The sequence below is a fragment of the Artemia sp. Qi Xiang Cuo genome, chromosome 18 (assembly GCF_049724085.1).
Source record: "Artemia sp. Qi Xiang Cuo chromosome 18, ASM4972408v1, whole genome shotgun sequence".
Taxonomy (NCBI): domain Eukaryota; kingdom Metazoa; phylum Arthropoda; class Branchiopoda; order Anostraca; family Artemiidae; genus Artemia; species Artemia sp. Qi Xiang Cuo.
The window spans coordinates 51,019,028-51,037,426 of NC_142811.1; the positions used below are offsets into that span (position 1 = coordinate 51,019,028).

The 18,399-nt window shown below is 38.0% G+C and overlaps 1 protein-coding gene and 1 long non-coding RNA gene across 2 annotated transcripts in view; one reads left to right on the plus strand and one right to left on the minus strand.

The window, feature by feature from the left end:
• Positions 1-18,399, minus strand: part of LOC148941611 (uncharacterized) — a 77,321-nt gene that overhangs the window by 27,078 nt on the left and 31,844 nt on the right. The window lies entirely within an intron of this gene.
• LOC148941613 (uncharacterized) lies at positions 96-16,914 on the plus strand. Its single transcript, XM_089104572.1, has 4 exons — positions 96-154; positions 1,809-2,304; positions 3,940-4,147; positions 16,817-16,914. The coding sequence occupies exons 1-4, from the start codon at positions 96-98 to the stop codon at positions 16,912-16,914; spliced, it is 861 nt and encodes a 286-aa protein (XP_088960698.1).

Here is an 18,399-nt window from a genome sequence, read left to right on the forward strand (position 1 = left end):
TATTTGGGTTTCCTTTTCAAAACTCCACCCTAGGGAGCTGAAGCTTCCATAAGAAGGGCGAGGGGATCCAAGGCTCGTCCCAGAGCTGGAACAAAATGGGTACCCCATCAGTAGAAAGCAGGGTCCGACTCCGAACAGGACCACGAGGTTTATGGTTTTCTCACTGAGAATAAAAAAACAGAATTTTTCTCACTTGAAAAAACAGGAATTTTCTCACTTTGATGGATGTTTTCTTGGACGGTTATGTGTGTTGGTCAATTTATTTGATGTTTTTCATGGATGTCAACAGCAATTCATGTCTGTTTTATGGTTTTTGTCAGTGAGAATGAAAAACCAGGAACGTGTTGGTCAATTTATTTGATGTCAACAGCAATTTATGTCTGTTTTATGGTTTTTGTCAGTGAGAATGGAAAAACAGGAACTTTCTCACTTTGATGGATTATTGAGTCTAGCGGGGACAGGGTCAATGACACTTCCTTCAAGATCTTGTTGTTGTTTTGGTCATGTGCACGCAAGACCTAACGGAATAGGAAACAGTTAGATCCCGTGTTTCCTTCTCAGCCAATCAACGAGTCGGATACATCCTTCTTCTCAGCCAATCAGAGGCTTGCTTGCATGATTTTCCCCGTTACGTAACAATTCACCCTTGAGATTTCGTATATAACGGGCTTGCAATGTGATTAAATTATCAGAAAGTATTTTGACACAGTGCAAACAACTAGAAACGAATAATATTGATGAATTAGAAGCCTTGGCAACTTCAATTTACCATGTAAGTTCTGATTTAGTACATTTTTTATTTTCAAAATAAAATTATTTTACATGGTCACCCTCCAGTATATTCAGGTAAATCCCTTCCCCCCCCCCCAAAAAAAAAAATTCTTTATACATTTCTTGAAAATATAAACTTTTTTCCATTACGTAAACCTCATCCTCCCTCCCTCCTTTCCCACCATTCATCCCCATTTAATTCTTTCAGTTGAAGTTATTACTCAAAATTATCTTTTCCCCTTGATGTGTTTAAAATTATCAAATGAACTGGCTCTCCTTTGCAGTAAAAGCCGCGTGTGAATATCCGACAAGAGGGGAGATTTACATAAACAACATTCCCGTGAAAAGAAAGATTACACTTAATTAAGCTTGTGTGCACATTTAAAGGATGTCTGAAAAAAAAGGGGAACAAATTGCCTACAAAATTAAAAGGGATTATTGAATAGTTACGTAAGATTAACTCAATAAGAGGGTAAACCTAGGGAGGGCTTAATTTTCCAAAATTTAGGGGGAGAGGGTCAGTTTGAATCCAGGATATTTGTTGGGGAATGGGTTAACGCTTTTAATGGTCACAAAATAGAAATGAAAAGATAATTGTTTTTATCATAATTGTTTTCTATTTCAGTGTAAAACCATTTCTCTTTGATATTTTAGCGATATTAACTATAACATTTGAATAAAAGGTAGTAAGATATATTCTTTATTGATCTACATTGCGCTTGCAAAAAAAACGCAAGATTAACTCAATGAGAGGGCAAACCTAGGGATGGCTTAATTTTCCAAAATTTAGGGGGAGAGGGTCAATTTGAATCCAGGATATTTGTTGGGGAATGGGTTAACGCTTTTAATGGTGACCAAATAGAAATGAAAAGATAATTGTTTTTATCATAATTGTTTTCTATTTCAGTGTAAAACCATTTCTCTTTGATATTTTAGCGATATTAACTATAGCATTTGAATAAAAGGTAGTAAGATATATTCTTTATTGATCTACATTGCGCTTGCAAAAAAAAAACGCTAGATTAACTCAATGAGAGGGTAAACCTATATGTATTTTTACTTTTTGCTTTGCTGAAAAAGGGTGGAGGAGGGGGCTTCTTTGAGATAAATGCTTTTCTAGACAAATTATGTCTGACAATAAATTCTGTAGAAGGGGGTACTAATTTTCATTCTGTAAAAAAAAAGGATGAAATTATTTTCGATACTAAATTTTTTCTCTTCTTTAAGGACAATGGTGAAGAATGTGCCCCACCTCCCAGTAAGAAAGCACGGGGTCAAGGTAAAACCTCTGCAACAGTTGTTCAATATGGCCGTTGGCTGAAACCCCCCAGCTCCACACTGCCTGCCCAAGTGCAGCCATCTGTGCAAGCCCATGACATCACTGGCTCGACTGCACAAGTCTGTACCGTCACAGGTCCTACTGTACAAGCCGCAGCCCAATCTGCGCAAGTAATTAACGACGTCGGCCCGTCCGCCCTCCAACACGCACTAGCCGGACCATCTGGCACCCAAGTGCAGTCAGGATTTGCAAATGTGAGCATTTTTTCCTGCCTATCTTATAGAAATATATATATCTATTTCTTCCAATGTTTTTTAGTCTTTTCCTTTCACTATTTTTCAACACTGTGTAAAAGTGTATCTCAGCGGAATATTAAAATATTATTTTCTGTATAATCTCACACCCCTTGTTTTAAATTTCTCTGCTCCCCCCTCCCTGAGAGATATCTAAATATAATGTAATTTTTTTGCAAAGAAACCGCTCTTTTTTTCTAATCTATACTATTTTCTCTGTTGCTATCGCGTCGATATCTCATAAGCGAATATTTTTAGGTAATTTTCTAGTTTTTACTGCTATCTCTCACTACTATGAAACTCAAAATGCTATTTTCACTATTGAATATTATTGTTTTAATCTTTGGCTTAAAGCTCCACACAAGCATATAAATAGATCTGTTTCACCCCTTTTCCTGTCTTGTTCTATCATTAGCGGTTAGGCCAAGTCTAGGATTTCAATGCTTTTACGTAATTCTGTGTATATTTCTGAAAATAGCGGAATTGTTTGCAAAATTATCAATAGATATTTAGGAAATTGTAATTCTATGTAAGAGCGAAACAAGTTATAGTCCCAAAAATAATAATTGCTATTTATGACATTGCTGAAAAGGGGTGGGGGGGGCCGAGTTGCCCTCGAATCTTTTTGGTCACTTAAAAAGTGCAGTCAATTACTGCTAATGCTCACCATTTGAAACTCTGTGAATGCTATTCCGTTCACAATTGAATATTCCATAGTTTTAAGAGAAGAAGGAACTGAGAGATTATTCCCATTTATCTATTGCACATATCGGCGTTCTAATTTGCACTGAATATTTTTAAAATAGCTTTCAATCTTACAACTTGCCGCCAAGATTTTAGCGAGGGGAAACATTCTGACAATGTCTGAGTTAACGGTTTACAGCATTTAATTGTGTATTTTCCTAGCTGTTGAAGTTCAGTCTTGGAAACAGAACAGACACGAGATTACAAATAATCTAGGCTCATTTGGAGTCCTAGACAACCTGTACGGGAAGTAGGCGAAACGACTTATGCCGCCTAACAATACGGTTTTTTAGGACATTATGTAAACGGTTGGGACTGCTACGGCTCCCGGGAAGCGCTGGTGGGCCCGAGAAGTGCCGCGGGAAAGCGCTGCAGACCCGAGAAGCGCCGCGGGAAGCGCTGCGGGGCCGAGAAGCGCCGCGAAAAAAGAACTGTTTCTTCACGCGTGGGTGAATGCGTATGGTGTCGGTATTTCGCTGATAAAAGGATAGCTTTTTGTACTGTAGCGCCCTGGAAGTGCCGGTGGGCTCGCGAAGCGCCGCGGGAAGCGCCGCGGGAAAGCGCTGAGATGACCGGCTCGGAGGGGGGGGGGGAGCATTAAATAGTGGAAATTGAGGGGGAAGGGGGTTGTTTGAACAAAATCAAATTGTCAATTTTATGTAAAGCGGTGTTTTAGATTTTCGTTAAGTTGGAAATTGGAACTTTCAGAATATCAGTGGAGTGGGGGGAACAGTGAATTAAGCAAATGCTACTATGTGCATACTACTAAGCACGTTTTAAAGATTAATCCAAATTTTAAAAACAGTAGGGGCGATTTGAACACTTTGAAAATAAGCTATTTTTCATTTATAGGTTGGACCATTGGTCCCTTATTCATTATCACCATCGTCATCAGTTGGTGAAGGAGAGGAAGAACTCGCGTCTACGGAATTTCATGTCATTCAGGACAATTCACATATCAATGAATGGGATGGTATTGTTAATTCCGATGAAATACCTTTTAATATTGATGCTTTTCTAAGTAATTATTTTAATGTAGAACCTAGCACAGTTGGGCAAGGTAATGTTTCTAGTTCAGAGGGGGACTTGCCAGTGCTAAGCCCAAACACCTCACACATTTTAGAGGATTTTACAGGGAACCCTCCTCTATCCCCCACTGATTACCTAATTCCACTTCAAACAACTGAAGTGGAACATTCGCATACCCCAAATATTGTTGAACAACTTGGGGGAGGGGGGTACTACTTTTCCCGATTTTCAATTATCTAATACAATTTTAAATGCAATAGTTGTTTACACTGCGACTTTTAGTGACCCTTTTAATTTACTAATGGGGGGAAAATTTGTGTTTGATCCTGTAGAAATTGTGCATGACTATGTAGATATAATTCGTGCACTGCTGGAGAATCAAATTGAATTGTGGGGGAGGGATTCAATTAAGTTTTCTATTGTTTTAAACTTGTTCTATTTAAATGAGGGGAAAAGTGAAGTTTATCACCATTATATACATTCAGAGATGCGTTTGGTTTATTCGAATTTAGAAAATTTTTAGTGTGCTTTTATGGATTGGGTAGGTCAAATTATAGCGCATCTTGAGAACTTTAACGAAAATGGGAGCGGCTCTGTAGTTTTATTTATTGAAAATTTAAGGGTAAGTATTTGTAAATTTAAGAAATATTTTATTTTAAGAGGGGTTGGGGAAAGGGATAGAGTTTAAAATTATAATCCAGATCTAGTAGTTTGTCAAGGTGTCCAGCGGATCTGTTTTGAAACAGGTCAAAAATGTTTCATGTATGCTTTCCTCATATCAGCATTCGAGCCTCTAGCACGTGACGCTACCAAGACGAATTTAAAAGATTGGGCTGTACATGGGAAGGACGGGTCCGATTTTCCAATTGTAGATTTTTCGTTTCTAGAAGCAAAAAACCCAGTAACGCTATGATCTATTGAAATTTTTGAAAGGGCCAAGGCCCATTTAAATATTGGCGTTACTTTGGCTCTGTATGAAACTGAATTTGAAGATCGGACTCGTTTGAAAAAGAAGGGAGTGGTTTTCCCAGTAAGGGGCCCGTCAATTGATTTGGTCAGACACTGGGTTTGGTTGTTATACACACCACCTAGTGAAGCGAATGCAATTGGCCATTTTAATCCTATCACAGACATCAGTAGAGTTCTGGGGGAGGGTAAGAAAAGGGGGGAACGTTTCTACTGTCCTACATGTCTGTCACAATTCCGTAGTGATATAAAACTACGGGATCATATGAAGCATTGTAGACGGCATGGCTACCAGACAGGGGAAATGGTTTCAGGGGATAGGGCTATTTTACGCTTTAAAAATTTCCAGAATACCCTCCTCCAGTGCAACAAAATATCTTTAGACTGTGAAGCTAAGCTGGTGGAGGTGAATGATCCCCGATTTCCAAACCGAGTCAAAGAACACTAGGCTATTGCAGTGTCCTATGCACATGCGCAAAGAGACAGTTCTAACACCATGCGGTTGTTAGAAATAGTAGAAACAATGGATGAGAACGAGTGTTTGGTCAAGGCACTGACTAAACTAATTGGCACGGCTAATGGGGCTATTTCTCGTTTGAGAAATACACATTACCCAATGGTTTTGTCTGCAGAGGATTGTCTCACGATTAAAAATCAAAAAATATGTTGGGTTTGTATGGGGGAGTTTGTAGAGGGGGATAAGGGGACTAAAGGGAAAAGAGGGGGGAGGGGAAAGTCAGAGATCATAATCACTTGTGGCAGGAAATATCATCTGGGGGTAGTAATTTTAGAGGGGTTGTGCATCAATCGTGTAACTTAAATGTTAGCCAACAGTTTTTTATTCCTGTTTTTATTCACAACTTAAATTATGACTTAAAAATTTATTTTACCGGCACTGGCACGTATGCATAGGGAGGGAGGGGGAGTAGATAGTCCACGGGTAAATAATTCAATTACCTATAACGTTAGTCCCAAATCGACCGAAAAGAGGGTGCTTCGCGAGTTGAAATGGTAGTCACGATAAAATGAATATTCGTGCTGTCATACAATTATGGTTCAGTACTCTTTGAGATCCTTCCCCATGAAAGTGATACAAGTAATTCAAGTGCATAAGAGTGACAATTTTGATAGCTTTACTTTGATTAAACACCACTTTCCATACATTGAAAATTATGACCTGTTGACCTGCAAAGGTATATACGCATATGATTATTACTGTTCTGGCGCTCGCTTAAGTTAGGGGAAACTACCTCAAATTGAAGCTTTCTACAATTCACTGACCAGCAGTGAATGCACAACCGAGGAGTACGAGTTTGCCAAGAAGGTGTGGTCTAAGGGGGATTGTAAAAATAGGTGGGATTATTGTAGACTGTACTTGGCCAGTGACGTTTTAACTCTGTTGGATATAGTCTGTAAGAACACAGACCAAATCTATTCAGAGTTCGGGTTAGATATAGGCTATTATTTTTCCACACCCCATTTGGTGATGGATTTGATTTTAAAAGTTAGTAGGGAGGAAATAGGCCTAATCACCCACGTAGATCAGCACCTTTTTGTAGAGCGTTCAATGAGGGGAGGGTATGTTTTTCATGGGGACCGCGTCTTGTCAACCGATCCGAGCGGCCAAAGCACCGGTGCAAAATCAAATGCAGTGTTCTTGGACATGAACTCATTGTACCCCTCGGCAATGTCTCACTACTCTTTGCCGTGTGGGAACTATCAATGGCTTGAGAATCCTTGTGAGTTCCCCGACATTACCATCGTCGAGGACAACTGGCCACAAGGATGGTTCTTTGAAGTTGACGGTCACATTCCGCTGGCGCTTCACGATTCAGTCAAAGATTTTGCCTTTCCCTGTACCAATCGGCCAGTGAGCAGGGACTCTCTGAGCCCCTACAATCGATCATTGGTTGAGGATATGGGGATGCACTGGACTCCCTCCAGACAGAAACTGATTGCTGATTTGGACCCTAAGGAGAATATCGTTGTTCACCATGTGCTTTTGCACTGGATGGTGAACAATGGTTTCAAAATCACCAAAATACACAGGGTCCTGCAGTTCAATCAGCGAACATACTTGAAAACGTTTATCGATACTTTTGTCGATAAACGCTCTATGGCAAACTAAAAGGTGGAGAAGGAAATGTACGAACTCATCCTAAATTCAGCGTTTGGCAAAATGTGTGAAAGCGTCTGTAACAGATCTCGCTGTGATGTCATGACTGACCCTCTAGAGTGTACACGAATTATTGCCTATCCCGATTTTACATCATTCACAAGCATAGAGGCTGGCATGGTTTTTCTACACAGGCGAAAGCGAAATGTGGTACTGAATAAGAATATAGCGGGCGGCAGTTTCCAAAAAGCTCATGTTGTCGTTTTTTTTACAATTTGTGCAAGGTGCAATGGCCACGGGAGGGGGAGGTTCAAGTTTACTATGGGGATACAGATTATCTGCTGTTAAAGGTAAATGGGCCCGAAGATTTATTGAGTAATTTAGAAAAGGGGGAACACATCAGCTCGCGGATGGATTTCACCAACTGAAATCCATCACTCTACCCCGAGTTGGTGAAACGTCCAGCCCCCAACCAACTATTAATGTTAAAATCAGAGACGGGGAATGATTTGATATCCAGGGGGGTATTCCCGGGTCCCAAAGTTTATTGCATTAAAACGCATAATGGGGATGGAAAGCAGGCGTGTAAATGGGTGCCTACACACTTTGTAAATAGCAATTTCAACATGAGCGTGTACAGAGACTGTGTAGAAAGTAGTCTAGTGCCAAGAGCACAAGTGCTTGCAATTCGCTCTCTACAGTATAGAAATTATGCTGTGAGAGTAGAAAAAAATGCAATGTCGTGTATATCCGACAAAGTCTACGTGCTCGAGAATGGTGTGAGGGTCCTGCCTCATGGCCACTACCGTATTTCAGACCGAGTTGAATGCATAGACTATCGCAATCAACTTGGTCTGGATAAATTAACCTAACCAACTAACCAACTAACCCGTTCATAAATTAACTAACCACCCAACCCGTTCATAAATTAACTAATCGAACCTCAACTAACCCAACCACTAACCTGCAGTGACGACAACTATTGTATTGTTTTTGCCCCCCGCTATTCCGGGGGGGGGGCCCGCCCGCGGCCAGCCGGCCCTCGCCCCCGCGGTTCCGGGCGGGGGCACCAATAAATTCACTGTAATGTTCATCGTCGCGAGTTCGTTTTCCAAGTGCTTTTTGTTGTACAGAAAAGTGTTAATGTTGTTGTACAGAAAAGTGTTTAAAGACACTAAGTGTTATTGCTGCTGATGGACAAAAGTGTTTTTATTTATATTGTACATAAAGTGTTATCATTGTTCATGTTGAACAAATATTTGTTTTCATATTGCCGAAATAAATGCTGCCATGAAATATTGTTTTTTGTTGTTCTTGAATAGATAGATCTATGGGAAAATTATTGCTACTACTTATTCATTGGACACGTATGATTTACAGTTAGTTGTAGTCCGACTGTTGTCAACAGTATGTATCAATTTAAACCACCCTTCAGATCGTTTCTGTGTGGGCCCTCAATGCTGGGGAAAACAACACTTTTATCTAAAATAATTCAAAATTGCGATAAAATGTTTTTGGAAAAACCGAAAAAAATCTACCATTGCTATAGTTTTTGGCAGGATTCCTATGATCAAATAAAAGCAATTGCCACAACCATACCAATACAATTCATACGGGGACTTGATGTTTTCAATAGTATTGAATCGAACTCGTGGCTGATTATTGATGATTTGGCTGAATCCATTGAACAGTTCTCACAGGAAATGCTACAACTGTTCACTGTTCGATCCCACCATGAACACATTTCCATAACCCTAGTTCTACACAATCTGTTTCATCAGAGCAAATGTATGCGAACCCTTGCTTTGAATTGCACTATCTATATTATCTATCGAGTTGTTCGTGATTCTAGCTCGCTCATAACTCTCAATAAACAGATATACCCCGGCGCCCCTGAATTTCTGTTGTCAGCGTACACTCAGGCGACTAGCAAGCCCTACGGTTACATTTTGCTGGATCTTAATCAGAGCACGCCCCAGGATCTACGTGTAGTCACCGACATTTTCAACAATGAAATTACAGTATATCTTCCGGTGAACAGTAGAAAAGACTATTAGTTGCAATTATGACACTGAAGAAACTACACGAACATCAGCATTTGTTGTCCATTTTCAGCACTTCAATATTCGTACATAGGACTACAATGATCAACTACGGGTTCGAAGGGGACTTCATAAATCCAATGTCTAAACGTTTTTTTAATCTGACCGAGGGAATGACTCAAATGTCAAAAGGTGTTAGACAGCAGACAAAGCAACATCGTTCCACTCTACCTGCCTTGGCTTGTAAAAACAAGGGAAAAAATTGTAATAGAAAACGGCTACTTCAAGCGGGCGGTAGCTTTTTCACACTTTTACTGCCAATAATTGCAGGACTTGTAAACATTTTTCTCTAGAGAATGGCAAAACCCTATAAATTGACACCATTTGAACTTTTCCTCTTGCCCGTTGAAAATTTTGTAGACAATCTAAGCAAATTCATTAATGATCAGAATATTGCCGATGACAAAAAACTGCTTTTACTTCAAGATGCATTGCGACGTGTGGACAAACATAAACCTTATCGTGAGAGACCCACCGCTGTCGCCGATCCCTCTAAACAGGAAACATCTCCTCAAGATTCTGCACAATCAAAGGAGAAAGAATTGAATTCGATTGTATTGAAAATTGGGAACCTATTGCCACTCACCTATCGAGAACAGAGTAAAAGAGTATTATCTTATCTCATGCTGGAAACTGATAAACATCAAGTTCAAGTCGACAGGACAGGGAAACGAATTATAATTCAGGGAAAAAGTTATAATCTAGTTGATTTAATTTGTGATATGGTGACGAATCGTAAAGGACTTTTATCCTTTGACTATAATCTATACACCTTTCTAAGTGTATCAAACTTCCCCAAAAGTCGTATTGGCAATAAGCAAATTCTAAAGAAACTAAGAGAATATAGTCTTCCTCCAGCGCCAACACCAACGCCATTTAATAAAGAAAAAGAAGATTCAATATTGGGAAATACTAGCAGTAACAGCACCACTGATTTTACAACACCTGTGGCTTCTGGTCAAAAGTGAAGAAGAATTGATACATCCTCCAGTGTGCAAAAGGGAAGGGGACATTACACTACGTATTTACGTTCAAAATGGATGAAGTTCTGAAAGGTGTCTATAAAAATATTGGTGAAGCGGGAAGTTTAAGTTCTCCCAAAATGCTTTCTAAAGTTGTCTCCGGCACCACATTGAAAAATGCAAAAGAGTGTCTTGAAAATGAAGCGAGTTACACACTGCAGCGGAATCACAGGCTTCGCGGCAAACAATATCGACAAACTAAAGCCTTTTTCCCTCTGCATATAATGCAAACGGATCTTTTAACTTTAGACGCAGTTCAACGGCGTCACAATGCACCCTACAAATATATTCTGGTGGCAATCAGTGTCTTTAGTCGCTATGCCTGCCTATGCCATTCCACTGCGATCAAAGAGAGGTGTTGAAGTTGCTCGGGCCATTGAAAGTATTCTTGAACAGGATTCGTATAGAAAAATTCAATCGGATCGTGGCAGTGAATTTGTTAATCCCCATGTGCAAAAGGTTCTATCGAAATATAATACAACACTTTATCATAGTCACAGCCCGATAAAGGCTGCATTGGCTGAACGATTAATAAGAACGATTCGTCTATTAATTTCAAGATATTGTACCCTAAAAAATACACCTGCTTTTATTCATGATTTAGATAAAATCATGCGGATATACAACCATCGACCCCATCGATCTCTGTCCAACTCAAGCCCTCGGGATGTTCACTACAATGAAAATACATTTGATGCTTTTCTAAAGCAATATTCCAATGGTGAAAAAGAAAAAAAATGTGAAGAAGAAATTCAATGTTGGTGATACTGTTCGAATTAATAGAACCACCAATATTTTTGAAAAGGGTAATTACTTATAGTCCACTGAACTTTTTAAAGTGTCCAAAATCTTGGACACCGAGCCCACGACATATCGACTGCGAGACACCAAAGATGATGAGATTCTCGGCGGTTTCTATGAATATGAACTGCAAAAAGTTAGAAACACTAGTGAAATTTATCAAATTGAAAAGATATTAAAGAGTCGTACTCGTAGGGGCAAGAGACAGTTGCTTGTTCGCTGGCTAGGATACAACTCAGATTTGGATTCTTGGGTCAGTGCTGAAGATATTAACAATGCTCAATGATTTCTATGTGAAATTCATGTCCAATGTTTCCGATCCTCTCTACCATGAATAGAATCGAACAAGTAATTTTTGGACGAAACTATCCCCCACCATAAAATTCGACGATGGAAAGTATGAAGTGGCTCTTGTCGAATGTATTCTCAAAAATACCTATGACATCCTGAGAAAGGATCGTAAATATGAAATAAAAATTAGACCCTATGATTGGCCGTCACCACCATCCTCAAGTGATCAAGAACAAATTCAAAAAATCAATTGGATGGATTATCCTTATATTGAATTACCCTACGAGGAACTCACCTGTATGAACGATTTATGTCGTTCTATTAATAAAAGAATTTCCGCTCGTAAAAAAGGAGCTTTTCATTTGAACTATTCAAAGGAAGAGGGCAAGATCTACATTAGTTCACCTATTGCCAGTGAAAAGGTTATTCTCAATGATAACCTAAATGATATTCTTGGCTTTCAGCTTATTATTATCAATCGTAACAGTGCTGAAAACATTGATTTTATTTTGGCTGCCTACCCGCCTGCCTTCTTCATAGACACTTGGATATATTTTTACGCTTCATTTGGGGAAGCATCCCGAGTCGTTAATTCTACTGTCTCCCACCTGCGTGTTGTCGAATTATAAACGGATCAAGAAAATATTCATCGCTACAATATAAAGCATCTTCAGTATATTCCCGTAAACACTTCCTATTTGGAACTCTGTCAGTTAACACTAAGAACTGAATTGGGTGATCCCATAGCAATTTCAAAAGGTTTGGCTGTGATTACATGCCATTTTCGTCCCATCGTTCAACAAGATATCTAATAGAAAAGTGGTATTCACTTGTCCTGATATTGACTGCTATGTTAATACTCTTGGCCCGAGACAACAGGGCAACGGAATGGACTATTACAAAGGTCGCTCGTCAATGTCTGGCTGTGGTCTTGGCAGTTGGTTTGCTATGCTGTTCGCTCTTCACTACCACTGGCTAGAAAATATCTTGTACCGGCTGCGACAGATTTTGCATCCTCTACAGTATAAGATTGGGGCTCTGGAAAGGATTTTTAAAAAAGTTCTACGGAAAATCTTAGGTCCAGTGCGCGAAACCTTGGCGAGGTATTAAAACAAAATGGAAAAGGTTTAAAAAGGTCGAGAAACAATGCATCAGTCATCAGTCTCCACTCAGGTCGGAAAAGAAAGACATTATCACTCTTTTCAAAGAAAAGAAGGAAAAAGCCGACACGTGGTGTAAACAGAAGAAGAAGCCCCAGGAAGAAAATTGTTAGATCAAAACTAGATTTCTTCTCTTAAGATGTCCTACCTACCACATAAGGATTCTCAACCTTCAATCACTGCCTCATTGAATCTATTCAATGCTAAAATGTTGATCTGAGTGTCAAGCATGGATACTATGAACAATTTTATCCTCAACAATCCCTCTCCGATAATATCTACTTTCAAATTTATTCCAATGAAGACTACTTTATGGACATGTCTTCAACATTTATAGATTTACATATGAAAGTCCAAAAATCCGATAATACAATGCCAATTCGGGCCGATGGAATATCCTATGAAAATTGTATTTTGCATAATTTATTTCGTCAAATTAGTGTACATCAATGACATACTGGTGAGCTCAAGCAACAATCTCTCAAATTATACAAGCTATATGCAATTCTTGTTTATGAGATCCAAGTGATACAAAAAACTTAGAGGCAGCTTCAATGGATATGAATATATTACTAATACTGATAGTACAGATGCACTTAAAAATGCTACAACTAGTGAATTACATCTAGTTGGAAAAATATATCATAAAATATTTAATATACCCCAATGGCTGCCGCCCAATGTTAAAGTGGATATAAAACTGACTCTTGCACCATCCAATTTCATATTGAGAAAAGAACTTGCTGCCAATCCTTATGTAAGTCTCTCCCTCACCTCGGCAATATTTCATGTTCGCAAACAACAAGTCATGAGTTTTGTCGCTTTGTCCGTTAAAACACTATAAGTCAGTATAAACTATATTCACCCAGTTGGCCGTCATACAATGACCCCTCCGCGTTTTGTTACCAAGTGCTCATTTAACTTCATTAGATCAAACCTAATCGGGTGTGAAGTTCTACCGTAACATGCTATAATAGGTTTACTGAGTACTAGTATAATAGGTTTATGGACTGAATGTCCTAATAAATTTGAGATGTTTGGACTTTCATCTCTTGTGTGCAAAGTAAACGGCATCCCACTCTACAATCTATCTTTTGATAAATCCTATAGAACATTGTATGAGTTGACCATGCAAATACTGGATCATGATTCGCAACTATTTGAAAATGGTATAACCGAAGAAATGTTTGCTAAAACACATGGTATAATTGTTTTGGATTTGTCTTGCACGCATGATATGAGTATAGTACATACGTGGACTGTCCGTTTATATTGTACATTTTCCGACCCATATGCGGAGATTGTTGCACTAATCTCACTAAATCAATATGAAACCTATTGGGAAATCACCTCCGAAGGCAGTGTTCTACTAGACTTGGCACCATGAACACCAGTCAAATAATCAATGTATTTAATATGGACCCCTACATGTCCCAGTACAAATCTTATTGTCTATCCTCGGACTTTCTTGGAAAAATTCAAAGTGTCAACAATACCTTAATTATTGTTAATAGCAGTCCGTCGACTGTGCTGACGGGTCATTGGCTGTGCATCTTTCAAACAATGAAGACGATTGAATTTTTTGATCCTCTTGGTCTACTCTATACATTCTACACACCCCACATTAGCAACTATATCGAGAGCAGTGGGAAAACTATTATTCAAAATCGGAAGAGGGTGCAGGATCTAACGACTAAAAGCTGCGGCTTCCATGCACTACTATATTTTGTGTCCCGATGTCGCGGCTATACTTACAAGCAGTTTCTCCACATTTATGTTGACAATCCATGTCTGAATGACTTTCTAGTGGAAAATATCCTCTCAGACCTATATAGTATTGATTTCAGTGCCCTAAGAGTAAAGTGCTTAAAAAATGTTTGTGAATTTGTTTATTAATAAAATGTATATATACAACAATGTCTTTAAATCTTCACTTTAGATTTCTTCATGAATGTATAGGCAACTGTCGTGAACCACTAATGCCGGTAAATCATTTGGATTCACTGTATATTGATCTTGATTGACTGCAAAGTCAGGGTCACATTTTCTACAGTACAACGTAACTTCACTCTTGTCATATCTCTTTGTATAGTCAATGATACTATTTGCATTCATATTATGAAATTCATGAGTTTCAATCTGTCTATTTGATGCAATATCACATACAGTGTTTTCAAGTGGTGAATCACATTCGGTAACTGCCAAATAAAAATCACTTGGTTTATAGTCATAGTAGACAGCGTCATCACAGCGATGACGTAGAAGCAAAATTGTCTTGTTACCCCAACAGTTGAATCGTAGACTAGATTCCTCTTCCCAGAATAATTTAAATCCACGACGATACCAATCTCGTAGAAATAAACTAAAATCACATTTAGGATTCTTTCCAATCATAGCGGGGTAAGTATTCTCCCACTGATCACATTTATCATAGTGACAATTGGAGCACAGGTGTCCTCTAGGGTGAGAGTCACAAATCTCTTCAAGACATGAATTACATCCTTTAATTTGTAGTGCATAGCCTCTATGTAATTTAAAAGGATTACATAATTTGCACTTTTCACTATAGTCATCAATAATTGTACAATTCTCACATTGAGTCCAACTGCCAAGAGTGTACATGCACAATGGGCATATATAGAACATTTATCTGGTTTCCAATGTCACTTGACTCTCTCACAGCTAAAACGAAACTGAGCGTCCTCGGTCCATAAACTCACTGAGGGGAAATGGTGAGAGGAGTAGCTGTGTGACGTTACCTCTTTTGAATGACGGGGGAGCCATCTACATTGAATCCATTAGCAATGTTTTCAAAAGTATATCCACGATATGATTCTGCTTTGTTTCAATTAATATATCAATAAATTGACTATAAGCATTTGAATCACATTTTAAAAGTTTCATACAATAGTTCAATGGGGGAGAATCAGTCCTCATTATATTGTCAAGTGTTTCCTGACGAGAGAATATCCTGCGTTGAAGAGATAACTCAAGAAAATCCTCATCCAAAATCAAATGTTTTTCCATAAACGCTGGATTTGATCTAATTCTTTCTTTCTCAAATTTAGTCATTTTCAATCCTTTCACTCTGACTGCTGACTCTAGACTGACCATGATTTGTTAGCCATAACCAGAAAAGAAAGGGAACATTTTCGATTTCGAAACAATTTTATTGAATAATTACAACAATAATACTAAGCATGTACAATTAGCGATAGAGTTTATTGTCTTCGATATGTTTCACTAATGCACTTAAAGCACATTGAAGTCTATTCACGTGTGCTATATCAACTTTTGCAGCGAAACATAATTGATCCTCCATTTTAAATTTGCTCAAGGATATCACATATCTTGCATATACTTCATAATTTTTAAAAATGTTACTTATTGTTCTAATTAAACGACCCTTGTGTTTCAGGAGTCGTTTTTAAAGAATTGAGAAAAAATTATAAATTTAATTAAAGAATTGGAACAAAATTTGAACTTTAGTGTAAAGAACAAGGTATTGAATAGGGGGCGAACTCCCTAATATACATAATAAAAAAAATACGAATATAGAAGTTCGTTACGTAAGTTAATTCGAATAAGTTACGTCAGAAAAAAATTTCGAGAAATCCATTTAGCCAAAAAAAGGAAAATTAATATGCAAATTTTGTTTTGATTATTCATGTACGGTGAGCCAAAATCAAAGCTTCATTAATTCAAATACGTTCAGAAATTAAATAAGAAAAATAAGTCGTTTTAACTGAAAGTAAGGAGCGACATTAATACTTAAAACGAACAGAAATTATTCCGTATATGAAAGGGGTTGTCCCCTCCTCAACGCCTCGTTCTTTACGGCTTAAGTTTTACTCTGTCTCACAACTTTATTTTTTTTAAACAATAAAAAATGTAGCGTAAAGAGCGAGGCATTGAAAAGGGGACAGCCCCTTTCATATACGGAATAATTTTTATTCGTTTTAAGTTTTAATGTCGCTCCTTACTTTCAGTTAAAAAACTTGTTTTTTATTTCATTTATGGTTAGACATGGCTCTAGTTCAAGACACCTGTTGGTAACAACAATATTATCTTCCCATGAATAAACACTAATCGAAAATTTCGGAATATTTCTACACCAGCAACATTTTAAAGTCAAACTGTGCTTTATTAAAGTCAAACCTAGCAACCTTGTTGTCGATTTCTCGGATAGGTGGAAATTTGTTGATGATCTAACTGTCTTAGAAATATGTTTCAAAAATTTAGAAAGTGGCCCAATGGACACCTTGGAACCGGTATCAGACGAAGCTGTTACTAATGATATGAGAGTCAACCCCCTTAAAATCGACGGTTTTAACTATTAGTTTCCTTAAAACTTCCCCTTCTTTCACATGCCCAATCCCCCCTGAAATGTCTGTCATCATCATGAAGCTACTGGGTGTTACCATCTCAAGCGACTTAAAATGGGATTGCCATATTAATGATATTATAAAACGTGCAAAATGCTGCATTTTCCCTCCTTAAACTCCTTAAAAAAACAAATGTCCTAAATCGTATTGTTTGAGGATTTTCCTCTCATCTATACGCCCAACTCTCAAGTACGCATGTCTTCTTTGTGATTCTCCCATCACCATTGAATTGTTGGACAGAAAAGAGGCAGTACAAAAGAGGTGCCTAAGAATTATGTTTAATGAAGGTAAAGTGCCTTATATTTCTCTTCTTCGGAGAGCCAATCTAGTTAACCTTCAGGAAAGGTGAGCAAAATTTTCCTTGCGTTTCGCTAACATTGCCCTTCATAACCCTCGGAAAACTGCCCTTTTCTCCAGTCAATATTCACCCCTTCGACCCCACCTCCCGCGTTCTGCTTCAACTTAAATACCCTTCCTTGTCCCTATAAAAGTTTCCACTGAAAAATATAGAAAAACGTTCATCGCTATGTAACTATGTAAATAGTTGACATATTCATTTAGTGAATCTTCTCACCCCCCCCCTACTCCCTGTTTACATAATAATTTCAATGTTTCATTTTGTAAATTTCCAGCTTTCTGGCGTAACTAAATTATTTTTGTTTTAATTATTTTATTGCCTTTTTAATTTTACGAGTTCTTTTTTTTCGTCTTGACATTTTGCTGGTTTTGCATTGACCTTTTAATTTTTGTGTTTTAATTGTCTTTGAAATTTTTACGTATTTAATATTGACTATTTTATAATTTTTTCGTTGTCATTTTTTTTTTTTTTTATTGACGCTAAAGTGCGAATTCAGCCCCTTTGGGCTTGTGATAGCCGTTTTTGAGCAATAAATCATTTTCAAGTTTCAATTAAGACATGCCTTTTCCGTGAAATCAAAAAAGGAAGTTAGAAACTAAAAGGAACAGAAACATTTTTATGTAAAAGTGGGGTCTCAAGCCTTTACCTTCATTATCTAAAAGTTAAGATTTGAATTTACTTGAATTAGCTCAAATAATCCATGAAATTGTTATCTAAAAATTGTTATTTGAAGTAACTGGCATTTACGGAGGTACCCAGGAACACATTTGGCAATGGAGGAGCCATTGAAAGGCTTTTGGTATACGAAAAGGCAATCAGGAAATTTATTTGAGTTACAATGAGTCTGGCTTCAAGTGTTCATCCATAGAATATGACCGAAAAAAAAAAAATATGCTATGTGGTTTCATTTACAAAAAGTTGGCTTAAGCCACCAGCTTTGAAAAAAATGTTGCAATTCCTCTGATGGTTCCAATGGTTCCCTCTGGTGAGTTTGATACTTTTTTCCAAAGAGTTTTGGCAGCTCTGAAAGGCTTTTAACATGACCTAATTTCCCGCTAAGGGTTTGATTCTGTAGAGCCCAC

Bases quoted from the DNA above. Each gene is read 5' to 3' on its own strand.
- LOC148941613 (XM_089104572.1), top strand. From the start codon at position 96: ATGGGTACCCCATCAGTAGAAAGCAGGGTCCGACTCCGAACAGGACCA. The intron at 155-1,808 runs GTTTTCTCACTG...ACTCAATGAGAG, and splicing joins ACAGGACCACGAGGTTTATG to GGTAAACCTATATGTATTTT. The intron at 4,148-16,816 runs GTAATGTTTCTA...TCAAAAATTTAG, and splicing joins ACCTAGCACAGTTGGGCAAG to AAAGTGGCCCAATGGACACC.